The sequence below is a fragment of the Monodelphis domestica genome, chromosome 3 (assembly GCF_027887165.1).
Source record: "Monodelphis domestica isolate mMonDom1 chromosome 3, mMonDom1.pri, whole genome shotgun sequence".
In the NCBI taxonomy this organism is placed as follows: domain Eukaryota; kingdom Metazoa; phylum Chordata; class Mammalia; order Didelphimorphia; family Didelphidae; genus Monodelphis; species Monodelphis domestica.
The window spans coordinates 476,613,395-476,627,920 of NC_077229.1; the positions used below are offsets into that span (position 1 = coordinate 476,613,395).

Genomic DNA, 14,526 nt, shown 5'->3' on the forward strand with positions numbered 1-14,526 from the left:
TTTAAATTTTAGTTACATGTCCAATTCATTGATCTACCCATTATCTTTTACTGATATATACATTTAGAGATGCACATTTCCCCATATGTACTATTTTGGCAGCATTCCACAAATTTTGGAATGTTGTCTCACTGTTGTCATTCTCTTTAATGAAATTAGTAATTATTTTTGTGATTTTTCTTTGACCCACTGAACCTTTAGGATTAGATTATTTAGTTGCCAATTAGCTTTTAAAAACAAACAAACAAAAACCTTACTTTCCATTAGAATCAGTACGATGTATTGGTACCAAGGCAAAAAAGCTGTTATGACTAGGTAATAGGACTTAAGTGACTTGCCTACAGTCACACAGCTAGAAAGTGTCTAAGGCCAGATTTGAACCCAAGACTTCCCATCTCTAGGCCTGAATTTTAATCTATAGAGCTACCTAGCTGCCCTTCCAGTTAGCTTTTATTCTATTTTTATTAAATGTAATTTTTATTATTTTATTATGATAAATTTAAGGCACTTTTAATATTATATATTTTCTTTTCTACATTTGGTTGTGAGGTTTTTATGTCCTAATACATTTTATGTGAAGGTGCAATGTACAACTGAGAAAAGGCATATTTCCTTTTTTTTCCATTCAGTTTTCTCCAGAGGTCTGTCACATCAAACTTTTCTAAGCTTCTATTCAGCTCCTTGATTTCTTTCTTATTTTATCGTTAGATTTATCTAGCTTTGATAGGGGAAGTTTAAAATCCCCCACTAGTATAGTTTTACTATTTATTTCCTCCTATAATTCACTTATCTTTCCCTTTAAGAATTTGGAAGCTATGCCATTTTCATATATGTGTTTATTATTGATATTACTTGTCTATTGTGCCTTTTAGCAAGACATAGTTTCCTTGATTATATCTTTTAATTAGGTCCATTTTTCTTCCTGCTTTGTCTGAGATCATGATTGCCACCCCTGCCTTTTTTACTTCAGTTAAAGCCTAATGAATCTCACTTCAGACTCTTAATTTAATTCTGTATCTCTCTGTTTCAAGTGAGTTTCTTGTTACATTAGGGTTTTCTTTTCAGCCCATTCATATTCACAGTTATGATTACTAATTGTGTGTGTGGTAAAATCTTTCTTACACACAGGGTAAAACCTACTCCTTTACTTGTCTCCCTAAGGCAGTCTGAAAACTTTGTGAATTTTAGCATCCTTTGTCCCCTTTCTGCCATTCCATAAATGAAACTGCATAATATAGGCCACCATATTTTTCTTGTTTCTTTAGTTTCCATGACTGAAAAGGTCATCTCCAAGTGACCACTCTATTTTGTAATCAGTCTTCCCATCCTGAGGCCTGGCCCTCAAAGATCAGAGAATCAGAGAATCCAAAACCATTTTGGAGTTGGACATTGTAGAATATTCCTATTATTCTTTATGTAAATACATAGTGTGTCCCTTGACCATGTTATAACAACATATTTCTAATCCCTAATATATATGGAAGGTTAGGAAGATTGATTTACTTAACCCTATTCCACTTAAAGTAATAAAATACCCAATGAATCAGTTCCTTCAAGGAGAAGTCTTAGTTTAAGTTTAAAAGGCCTTTGAACTTTATACAATATTCCGGGTTTTTTGGGCTAGATTGAGGAAACTGGGCACTCTCCAGGAATCATCTATAAATTATCAAGTGATCTGAGAAGGGAACTTGGAGTAAGTGTATCATTCCAGAACACCACTGAGGAGAAAAGTCTAAAATGAGCTGTGGTAGAGATGGGACAGTATTAAGAAGGGTCATTGGCTCTACAGAGATCTCAGAACAGAAAGTCCAAGCTGAGAGAAGGCTCAAGAAAAAGTTGGCTTTTCCCCCATTTTCTCCTCCTAGAACTTGTCTATACACTAACACTATTAGTACAAAATCTCTCATTTCATTCCCCAAACATTTCCAATAAACTGAATTTTGCCTCAACCACAAAGAGGCCAAGGATTAACTAGAAAAAGATGGAAGTATAAAGTTAGTCAAAGAGCCCAACTACTGTCTAAATGTTAGTAATTATCTTAAGTGCAAGGTTCAATGTGATTGTGACTGAAATTTTAATTTTATGTCTAAAAGAAATAAAAACCCTTATACACATTACTCCTCTAGGCTTTAAGCTATCCAATTACTATAACAGGGTATTTATATCTATGTGTATATGCATTTACTTACATTCATAAATACATGTATAGACATAGACATACATATATACACACATATGTGTATTATGTTTATTTTGAATTCTTATTATAATTGCTATTTTTATGTGTTTTTCAGCAATGTGGAGTGGCCTCTTTACTCATTTAACTGAATCTTGGAATAATTTTAAGGGTCTGGATCAAAATTACACAACATGGATGGACCTCTTGCAAAAATATGGCTATCATACACAAAAGTTTGGGAAATTAGACTATACTTCAGGACATCACTCCATTAGGTAATAATTAATTACATGCCTATTGATGTAGTGTGTGGCTATTTGTGTGGATACATATTCTAATTGGGACTACTTTTATGGACTAAAGGTAAAAATATTCTTAAATTTTTGTTCCTGTTGATAGAACTTAGATTTTAATGATATCTTCTTAAAATAATATATTAAGGTGCCTGTGATTTTATTTTCCATAAATATTAATAGACAAATCCAAATGACTAAGAATTGTTCCATCTGTTGACTGTTTTTGATATGTATACCTCAGTGCACTATAACATCTTATTTAAGAAGTCAAAATTTTTTTCAACTTCTACTCATTACTCCTAGTTTTGCCCTTGGAGTCTAACAGAACCAAACTAATCCCTCATCTGTACCAGAGCTCTTTAAATTCTTGAAGATATTTGTCAAATTCCTCTTCTCTTCTCCAGGTTAACATCCCCAGGTTCATCAGTCTGTTTTCATAAGATATAAACTCAAAGCTCTTTACCTTCCTGTTTGCCCTTCTCTGGACACTCTAACTTGTAGCTAGGAAGAACTGAGTTCAAATTTGACCTCAAACACTTACTAGCTGCATGACCCAAGTCAAGCCACTGAACCCCTTTCAACCTCAGTTTCCTTATCTGTAAAATGAGGGTGATAATAGTTACCTACTTTTTTTAAACCCTTACCTTCCATCTTGGAATCAATTGGTTCCAAGGCAGAAGAGCTGTAAGGGTTAGGCTTGCCCAGGGTCACACTTAGACCAGATTTGAACTTGAGTTGCAGGGTACAAAATAAACCCATATAAATCAACACACATTTATTAAGTACCTAATATATGCTAGGAACTGTGCTAGGTGCTGGGGATACAGATTCAAAAGTGAAAACTAAAGTAGGGTTCCCATATCCACAGGAGATACATTCCAAGACCTACCTCAGATAACTGAAACCAGATATAAGCCAGTGCCTGCGCATCCCATGTATATATACTGTCTCTCTCTGTTCCTACCCTTCTGCTCAGAGCTCTGAAACTTCCCATTCCCCAACAAAAAAAAAATTCCTAAACAGTGAAAATGAAAAAAGTGAAAGCAGAAACCTCCTCCAGGGGCAAACCACTACAGTAGGCAGATCTCTGGTGCTTTGGGCAGCCTCTAACTCCTTGAGGCTGACCACAGATAACTCAAACTGTGAAGACAACAAATACCATAGAAATATATGGTACCTAGTTCCCAGGGTTGTTGCAGGAATAAAATGAAACTACAAAACTTGAAGTGCTATCTAAATGCAAGCTTTGGCAGGGGGAAAGGAGGGGCAGAAATGACACAGGTAAGTGTGGTGTTCTTATTAAGTGTCCCTTCTATGCTAGGAGTAAACTTCCCTTTTGATAAGTAATGAGTGATCTGCAAGTCTTTCATTCCTTTCAAACAATTAGGCCTAAGAAACAATAGTTTGTATTTATATAGCATTAAAGTGCTATAAATATAAATATAAACCTTAAAGGGTTTGCAAAGCACCAAGAGACCAGCCTGAATCAAGAACCCTGGTGCCTGCCACTGATCACAATATTTAAGATAAGATGTTTGGAGAATAGAGTACAGTGGAATTATCACCTCTCCCTTTTACCAGGAAGAAAACTGAGGCAGGCTAAAATGAGTGATTTGGTCAAGATCAAATAGCTAGTCGATGTCTGAGACCAGACCTGGGCTCAGATCTTCCTGACTCCAAGTCCAGTGTTCTAGTTACAGAAATGGTGTCCTCAGCAGGGAAGGCTGTGATGACTCCTGGTGGTCTTGAGACATAAGCCCATTTGAAAAGCCCTGATTTCATGTAGGTGGACCTTTTTGTGCCTTTAAGAGATCAGGAAATCAAGGTTACATAGTCGTAGGCTTGGGAGCCTGAGACTGGCCCCTGGGACTTGAACTTTTGTTCCCTAAGCCAGTCATGATAGTTGTAATGTCTTTTAAGGAGAAACTCACTGAACTGAAAGGATCAGGGGCTTCAGAAAAACTAGCCCAGCAGGGTTCTATGAAAGAGGACTCTGGTAGCTGATATTCTACTACCATATGACTTAAAAATATTGATAATCTGGAGAGGATCCAAAAGACAACTAAAACATTATAAGACCTTGAGTTGATATAGAAGGAATGGTTGAAGGAAATGAACATGTTAAGCCTGGGGAAGAAAAGACTTGGGGATGGCATGATAGCCATTTCCAAGTATCTGAAGAACTGTCATGGTGTTCTGGGCCAAAACAGGGAAGGAAACCCAAAAGCAGATGGAGCTCAGTCACCACTTCAAACACACTTTCTTTCAGGCCAGATTTTATATATATATATATATATATATATATATTTTTTTTTTTTGGGGGGGGGGGGGTTTGTTTGTTTTTGTTTTTGTTTTTAAACAGTAAAAACACTGTGTATTGGCTCCAAGGCAGAAGAGGGATAAGGGCTGGGCAATGGGGGTTAAGTGACTTGCCCAGGGTCACACAGCTGAGAAGTGTCTGAGGCCAGATTTGAACCTAGGACCTCCTGTCTATAGGCCTGGCTCTCAATCCACTGAGCTACCCAGCTGCCCCCCCACCCCAGTTCTATATTTTCTAAGAAACAAAAGGTCAGGCAGCTACCAACTTCCCTTAAGGACCAGCTTTCTTCACCAGCTGCTAGACCCACCCCATGGCACAGAATGCAGGGCAGGACTGAAAACGTAGAAAGAGGAGAGAAGGATTGGGGACCAAGGGGAAGAGGGAAAACAGAGCTCCTGGTCAAGAATTAGAGCTTGGCTGCCTAGTACCTCCCCAGGCCCAAGGCCCTCATTGCCCCACAGATCTCCCACATCAGAGCAGCATCACTTCTCCCCAACATACTTAAGAAAGAGTAGGCTTCTTCTCAGGCCCCCCAATCAACATTTGAGGTCAGAAAAACTTGTTCTCAGTAGAGCTGTGCTTCTAGAAGTATTATGGCTTGGTGACGGTGGGTTCCCCTTCCCTGCAGGTTTTTAAGCAGAGACTGGATGACCACTTTTAGCAATTTCTGTTGTGTATATGTTGTGCTAAGGCCCCTTCCCAGTCAGAAATTCTGCAATTTTACTTGTTTGGGGGAGGAATCCAGAATATTTGCCTTATAGAAGGAAAGGCATGGTAAAATAATGCATGGATTACATCTATGGGGATTCATCTAGGATTCCTATTGGCTGCAGGTCCATGGGAAGCAAAGTGCTTGATTCATTCAAGACCCTGAGTACTTTCAGGAAAAGCTTGGTAGTCCTTCCAATCAAAACCATACCTCACCACCTGCATAATATACATTAGTAGGGAAGGGCAAAGTCTAGGTTTCCTCACTGGGACTGCCTCTTGTTCCTCCAGCTCCAGAGTCATGTTCTCAGTCCCCTCTCTACATATTCTTGACATTCTTTCAGAAGGCTGAGGATCGGGATCCTTGATTCCTAAACCATGTGGTTCATCTCTCCAAGCCCCATAGGGGTTAGATAGAGGTGTGCCGCATCCCTAGGGAGCTGTGCCAAAAAAGCAGGTTAGGTGAAATGAAATGAAGCATGCCCCTCCCAGCCCCAGAGATGAAAGCCGTGGAGAAGCATTGGCAGAATTTCTTGATCTTAGAACTTGAGAGTCACAACAACCAAGAGTAAGAGCAAGGGTTCCTGGCTCAAGCTGGAGAGAGGCAAGGGTGAAATCTCTCAGTTCTAGGGATTAAAACATATTAAAGCCCCAAGAATTTATGACACATGAGTCTGAAAGTGGATAGAAGACAGGGCAAGACCCTTTGTATGTCTCTAACAGACAAATTCATCTGTTCTTTTTTATAAACACATTAAGGAGTGGCTTTAGAAATAACCTGAGCCAATAAAATCATTCCCTCCTCAATGAAGTATTTATGTTCATAAGTGCCCAGGTTCTGTTACCAGGTGGTCAAACCTTCCATAGGAAGAGGCAAAATTCCAAAGAATAGCTTCATCCTTCAGTCTCACCCACTAGTGTGATCATGTGCCACTAATATACCCTCTTCGTATTATTTAGTTTAGAAGGGGAAAGGGGCAAAGGTTTCCCACTGAGAGGATATCTAATCAGTAGTAAAATTTAATTTTAGAAAGTGCTGGATCCCAGGTAGGGTAAACAAGTAGTCAGAGTAACTTTGATGCTTAGGTACAAATCAGTTAAAATCTGGCCTGAATTTCACAAGGATAAGAGAACTCAAAGAGAATTTATTGGAGCATACTTTATAAAAGTAGACATTTTATAGTCTTCTATAATTCTATAATAAACTTGGAAAGGATGCAAAATGAGGGAGGGATTTACAGCTCTTAAGAGAAAGTAATTGTGTGTGTGTGTGAAGTCTTAAGCTAACTATAAACCTTGCTCTGAATGATCTTGATTTTTTTTTTAACATTCCACCTTTAGAATATCATTGGATCAAGGGCTGGACGAGACTTAAGACATAATTTAATTCAACCTCCTTCATTTTACAAATGAGGAAATGAACCTAAATAATTTTGATGACCTGCTGAGGCACATACAATAAGCAGAGTTAAGATTTGAATCTGATTCCACATCCAATATTTTTTCCACAAGACTATGTATGCCATTATTTTTAGTATTGTACATTTTTATTAATAGTATAATACAAAATATAATTAGTATAATAATAATTAGCATAATAGCAATAATACAGTTATTAGTATTGTACATTTACTTTGAACTATTTGTTAAAGTATCTATACATAGATATGCACAAATCTACATATATACATACACAAATATATATGTGTATGTCCCATTTATTTTAAATGCTACTTTAATATTCCTAATTTCTTAATGACAAAGTTCAGAATTTAGCACTTTTCCATGTTAGGGGTTTTGACATAAAGACCTTTTTCTGTAAATATATTTGCATATGAAATGCCCATTTTATTTGGCATTTGTCAAGTTTATAATGAAAAAAATGAAAATGTTTATGATACCAATATGAATTAAATGATCCACTTTTGTCTTAGTGGTTTCTGAGTAAAAGGTGATTTTCAATACCTTAATTATTTTCACTGTACATTTATTCATCTCACCAGAATTTGGAGGAAGAGATTATTAAAATGATTTATATGACTACTTTATGCACCTATCCAGTCATTTGTCTGAATAAATGGGTCAGGGTTTCTCTTATTAACACAGTCCTACAAAGGTTATATGAATTATGCTGAATCATCTCTTGAGATTTCTGTATACCCTTTCAGATTTCTGAGGAAAAAAAGTGATCCAATGCAATGCTTTGTAATAATGGATACACAATACGTTTTAACTCATTGATTTGCCAATGTAAAAACCTAGGCTCAATTTTGATACCTCAGTATAGACTTGTCATCTATAAATATTATAGATCATTCCTGATTACATTTATATTTTTATGGTAATGAGTTTCATACAGTTACTACTCAGTTTTTTATCTTACCTAAAATTTTCTCCCTTCAGGCCTTAAGGGATACAGCCTCGTTATATTATTTTGGCATCTATCTTGGCTTAGCTGGGTGTCCTACATCAGACTTTTAAAAATTAATTTGACCTTGCTCTACTTTAATGTTTAAAACACATTGAAAATTCATAAATTCTGATATATGAATTGTAAATGCCTATGGTATGAAAAGGGATTGGGGAAAATAGAGAAAATTAAAGTCAGATCAAGTTAATAAGTATTTAATTCCCAACATGTGTAAGACTGTGTTAAATGCTGGGGATTCAAAGACTTAAAGGAAAGCGGGGGAACCAGGAGTTGAAAATAAGTAAGGAGAGAATTCCAAGTATGGTAGACAACCAATGAAAATTCCCCGAGTTCGTAAATGGAGTTTCTAATTCAAGTAATTGCAAAGAGACCAAGGTTACTGAATTTTAGAGTATGGGGAAGGAAGGAAGGTACGAGAAAACTAGAATGAGAGGAAAGGGCCAAGATATAGAAGTCAAACAGAGGATTTTATATTTCATTCTGTAGGTAATAGGGTACCATTAAAAATGTAATAGGAAGGTGACAAGGTCAAATCTATGCTGTAAGAAAATTCCTTTGGTAGCTGAGTAAAGGATAAATTGAAGTGGAGAAAAACTTGAGGCAAAGAGACCAACATGTTGTAAATTAACTTATTTCTATTGTAAAAAGTGTCATTCAAAAATATTTCTGACATATATAATTTCATATTTAATATTTTAGTAGGCAAAATATCACTACTATCTGAGCTTTCTCATGAAATTCCTATTTACATTACCAAAACACAATTTGAGAACTCCATATTTCTTCTCCATTCTCTTTTATTTTCAATCCACTCACAAACTTGGTCCAGCCTGAAATATGGTATGTGCCCCACTGAGACCAAAAAAGAAGGGCTGACCTGGATAACTACTTCTTCCCACCTCCTATTTACACTCGCACAAATAGAGATGGAGTCCTCCTCCCATAGACACCAAACCTATCAGGAACATTCCACATCCCAGGACAAAAGTCAAGTTATCCTCTCTTTTAAGTCCTTTGTCAGAAACATGCTGACTTCTTTCATAAACATGAAGTAACAACCCAAAATACTCTAAAAATTTCTCTCAACTTTTAAGTTCAAAGAACTGACAAGAACACAGAACATATTTAAATACAAAAATGATTTAAAACATTTCTGGTTCCTCTGAGCCTTAGAACAACATCAAGAAAAAAAGCCTAAATCATACTAGTATTTCCCTTCCCATTTCACTCTCCTGGCACCTATGTGCTTACACAGAGATCTCAGACACATAGCATCAAATGTAAAACTTTTTGTTGTTATTCAGTTGCTTTCAGTCAATGTCTGACCCTTCAGCTCCCCATTTGAGGTTTTCTTGGCAGAGATGCTGGAGTAGTTTGCCATTTCCTTATCTAGCTCATTTTATAGATGAGAAAACGGAGGCAAGTGGGGATAAATGACTTGCCCAGGGTCACACAGCTAACGTCTGAAGCTAGATTTGAACTCAGCAAGATAAGTCTTCCTGAGTCCAAGCTTGTCATTCTATTCACTGCACCAGCTAGCTGTCACCTGAATGTAAGACTAGATCTCACACAATCTAGTTACACAAGTAGAAGACTGTACAAATCAGGAGGAAGGGATAGGGAGAACCAGCATCGCCCGAGCCTCACTTTTATTTGAACCAAACAACTTTTATCTTTAAAATAATATATTATTTAATAATTTGTATATAATATATAATTTATAAAAATTAATAAATATTAGATAAATAAATGCTGAGTTTTATGAGGGAGCTAATTTGGGACAAAGACTTTAAAATAATAGTGAGACACCTGAATCCTTCTTTCTTTTTGGGGGACTTGTTAAAACAAGGAGATTCTTCCTTAGCCATACCTTTCATGATTTTATAGTTTTATAAGTGATTTCTCCCTTTATCCTAGAGTGTATATTATTTCTCTCTAGAAATTCCAGAATACCTTTGTGCTTGCATTTTTCAAAAGCATTTCTTATAGCTTTTGAAAATTGTAAAACAACCCTTTTACTTCCTCAAATTTATTCAAGGAAGAAGAACAGAGGGTGTAATCAAAGGTATTTGTAGAAAAAATATCACTCAGTTTACTCATTAGAATTAGTATTCCAAGAAAACCAAACTGGGAGATCATACTTGTGTTGGAAAAGTGGTCTCTGACCAGCTCTAGTGCAGGAAGCCCAGGATGGAATCACAGCTTAGGGGCAGATAATTGTAAAGATTCATTTGTACTCTCTATCTCTTTGACACTGAAGCTTACTGTCCCTGAAAGTGGATTCTGGCAGAAGCCAATAATTGAGGAGGAGCCCAGCACTGAGAAGGAATTCCTCTTGACGGGAAGATGGGGTTTCTCTTTCATTACTCCCCTCCACCCTCCCAACATCTTCCAGGGCACTTTGACCCAGAGCCATTTGATCAGCAAATCCAACAGGGAACAAGTAGTCCTTCTACACAGGAAACCTCTTCAAGGAATGAAATCTCAGGCAACCCAAAAGAGATTCAAGTATGTACTTTAGAGAATGAGTCCCAGAAACTGAGAATTCAGCTGAGATATACAAATGCTGAAATAGCCACCCAAGAGAAATTCACCTAGGAGGAAAATGTAGCCTAAGGACCCCTAGGAGACAGAAGAAAGGACCATGAGGGAGATCTTGCAGTGCTGGGGACATGAATTACACCTTAGCTACAAGTTCCCTGCAGATCTACTTCACTACCATCATACTCCAAAAATTGTACCCCCTCTTCCCTTGGACCCTAACTACGTTTGTGGGAGAACAGGACACGTTTATGAGGAAGAGGTTTTGTCCCTCCTCTTTTTACTATGTCATCTTAGTAAATACCTTTGCTTTGAGCTAGCTGTGTGTCTACTGACTGACTGCTAAGAGGAAGCATACCAGAGAGAACGTCTAAGCTGGAGTTCTAGGAGAGTAACCCTTAAAAACTCATATGGTCACCTACACACCCACTCCCCCCCCCTGGATTTCACCTGCAAATCTACAGATGATGAGTCGAGAGAATGAATCAGAGTAGGTGCTACACTTTTTTCATTAATCTATGCCATGTCAAAAGGCAATAAACCTTGCCACACAAGGCAGTTTTTAAATTTTTTTTTATTATGAATGCAATAGTAATAAACATTTCAAGACACCAAAAATAATAGGGAAGAGAATTGTACCAAAAAAACTGAACTTTTATCATACATAGTGTTTGTTCTGGATACATATACATATATATACACACACACATACATTGTGTGTACATATATATGTGTGTGCTTGTGTGTGTGTGTGTGTGTGTGTGTGTGTGTAATATATGTATGTATAGTAGTCTCTCGACGATCGAGAATGACTATTGTCTTTGTGCAGTTTCATCTACAGTGTACCCTCATGTGGCTTTGAAGTCCAAAGGCTGGGGCACAGAGTTTGTGGCACATGGGGCATGGGACGCCAGTTGTTATGGGGAGTGCGGTTGTGTGTTCACGCGCAGCGGCAAGATGTCAACGTCGCTCATCTTCAAAGGTGATGGAGGCATGGTGAATGTGGGTTCGCCAGCTGCTTCTGTCAGAGGCAGCAAGTTCTAGTTGCATTGGTGTAATGCCAGCCAACTTCAAGTTTGACTTTAGCTGATCCTTGAATCTTTTCTTTGGTCGGCCTTGTTTCCTGAGTCCAGCTGACAGTTCACCGTAGAATACCTGTCTTGGTATTCGCTGTGGGTCCATGCGGATGACGTGTCCAAACCATCGTAGCTGGGTTTTAAGGACCATTACTTCAATGCTGGTGGAGTTGGCTCTGTCGAGGACTTCTTCGTTGGTGATTCGGTCCTGCCATCGGATCCTCGTGATTGACCGGAGGGAGGGTTGGTGGAATTGCTCCTGCTGTTTCATGTGCTTCCGGTACAGTGTCCATGTCTCACAACCATACAGGAGCGAGCTGAGGGCCACTGCGTTATACACTTTGAGCTTCGTCACAGTGCTTACACCTCTGTGTTAGAGGACTTTGGAGCGTAGCCGCCCAAGTGCCTGGCTGGCCTTTTGGATCCTGGCATTAATCTCTTGGTCTAGGGACCCGTCGTTGGCGATGGGGCTGCCCAGGTACTTGAAGGTGTTGACGTTAGAATGCTGCATGCCATCGATTGTAATGCACGGCTGGTTAGTTAGCCTCCCTGGTACAGGTTGGAACAGCACCTCTGTTTTGCTGAGGCTGATAGTCAGGCCAAACAGTTTTGTTGCTGTAGAGAACCTGTCCACAATGGTTTGGAGATGATTTTCTTGGTGGGCCATGAGAGCACAGTCATCTGCAAAGAGAGCTTCCAGCATGAGTCTCTGTTGTCTTTGTTTTTGCAGTCAGGTGGCGAAGGTCAAATAGTGAGCCATCCAGTCGGTATTTGATGTAGATACCCAGATTTAGATCCATCACAGCATGTCGTAATACTTGGGTGAAGTATAGGTTGAATAGTACCGGAGCGAGGACACAGCCTTGTTTCACGCCATTGGAGATGTTGAAGCGATCGGAAGTCTCTCCACCAGATAGGACTTCCCCTGTCATGTCGACATGAAAGAGCTGGATCAGTTTGACGAATTTTGCTGGGCAACCGAGCTTGCTGAGGATCACCCACAATGCGTCCCTGTTCACTCTATCGAACGCCTTTGTCAAGTCTACGAAGACAATGTAGAGACTCAGGTTCTGCTCAAGGTATTTTTCCTGCATTTGCTTCACCGTGAAGACCATGTCGATGGTGCTGCAATCTGGTCGGAAGCCACATTGTGATTCAGGCAGGTTCTGCTCTGAAACAGATGACAGGAGTCTGTTGAGTATAACATGGGCGAGGATCTTTCCAGCAGTGGAGAGTAGTGAGATGCCTCTGTAGTTGTCACAGGCTGTTCGTGAGCCTTTGTTCTTGTATAGGGCTACGATGGAGGCGTCTCTGAGTTCTGGGGGCATGTCTTCCTCTTCCCATATGCTGGTCAGCACTATGTGGAATGCCTGGAGAGCCTTTCCATTTAAGGCCTTGTACACCTTGGTCGGGATCCCGTCTTTACCAGGTGCCTTGCCTGCACTTATTTGTTTAATGGCTTTTTGGACTTCCTCTATTGAAGGAGGGACATCAAGTTGTTCAATGGTGCGGTTCTGGGGGATCTGGTCAAGGGAGCTTTGGTCGACTGAAGCGGGTCGGTTGAGAAGCTGACTGAAGTGTTCTTTCCACTTGTTGCTGATGCCTTTTTTATCTTTTATGAGAGTGTCACCGTCAGAGGATAGCAAGGGAGTGGTGGTGGGTTTTGATGGTCCATAGACAGTCTTGAGGGCACTGAAAAATTGTTTGTAGTTTTTCATATCAGCAAAGCACTGGATTTCTTCTGCCTTTTTTTCCCACCATTGGTCTTGCAACTTCCTGATCTCATGCTGTGCCGTGGCTTGGAGAGACTTGTATCTGTCCTTTTTAGGAGCAGAGTTTGGGTTATTTTGCCACTCCATAAAGGCTTTGTTCTTCTTTCTCAATAGGTCTTCAATAGCAGTGTTGTTCTCGTCGAACCAGTCCTGGTGGTTGTGTTGTTTTGGGCCTAGGACTGCCTTTGATATTTCCTTCACTGCGTCTCTGAACTGGTTCCATTTCTCGGTTGAACTTCCAGTGAGTGGTCCCTTGGCAGACAGCTTGTTGTCCAGGCAGGACTGGAATGTTTGCAAATAAGATGGATCTCTACAACGACTCACATTGTAAAATGCGCGAACTGTGTATATGTATCAGTGGAATGATAAAATCACAAAACCAGATTGTAAAAGGGCAGAAAGAAGAGAAATGAGACCATAGTTAGCAGGGATATAAGGATCAAATGTGGTTTTTTTTTTTCAGAATAGGAGAAACATGGGCATGTGTATAGGCAATAAGAAATGAGCCAATAATGAGAGAGAGAGATTGAAAATAAGAGACAGTGGGGATAGCAGAGGGAGAAATCTGTTGAAGCAGACAGGATGGAATGAGATGACTTGAACAAGTAGAAAGATTTACCTTGTAAGGCGTAAGTCAATTTCTTCATGTGACACAGGAATGAAGGAGGAGAGAATACCAACGTGAATTTCCCACAGATTAGGTATGACCATATCACTCTCCTACTCCATAAACTCTGTTACAAAGTCAAATATAAAATCCGCTACTTGGCATTTAAATCCTTTCACAATCCGACCCTTCCTGCCTTTCCATTCTAATTACATTTTGTTTCCCTTCATACACTACAGCCTGATGACACTGGTTTTCATATTGTTACTCAAACACAATACTTCCTCTCCTTACTTTAAGCCTTTTCACTGTCTATTCCCCCCATTCCTGAAATGCTGTCCCTCCTCACCACTGCCTCTTGGCTTCCTTACCTTCTTGAAGACACCATTGCTAGTGCTGTCCCTCTGAGATTATCTTCCACATATACATATATGAAAGATATATAGAGATAGATATAGATATGGACATATACATATATATGTGTATATATGGAGAGAGAGAAAGAGCATATGTACACTGATTTGTAGGTTGTCTCTTCTGTTGGAGTGTTACCTCCTTGAAGGAAGAAACCAAGCTTTTGTTTTTCTTTATATCCC

At 39.0% G+C, this 14,526-nt stretch overlaps 1 protein-coding gene across 6 annotated transcripts in view; it reads left to right on the forward strand.

Annotated features, from left to right (window-relative positions):
• ARSK (arylsulfatase family member K) overlaps nucleotides 1-14,526 on the forward strand; it is a 69,238-nt gene that overhangs the window by 18,587 nt on the left and 36,125 nt on the right. For all 6 annotated transcript variants that reach the window (XM_016431565.2, XM_001364779.5, XM_007487276.3 and 3 more), the window contains exon 3: nucleotides 2,295-2,454. In XM_016431565.2, coding sequence (XP_016287051.1) covers nucleotides 2,295-2,454 — 160 coding nt within the window. The remainder of the gene's footprint in view (nucleotides 1-2,294; nucleotides 2,455-14,526) is intronic.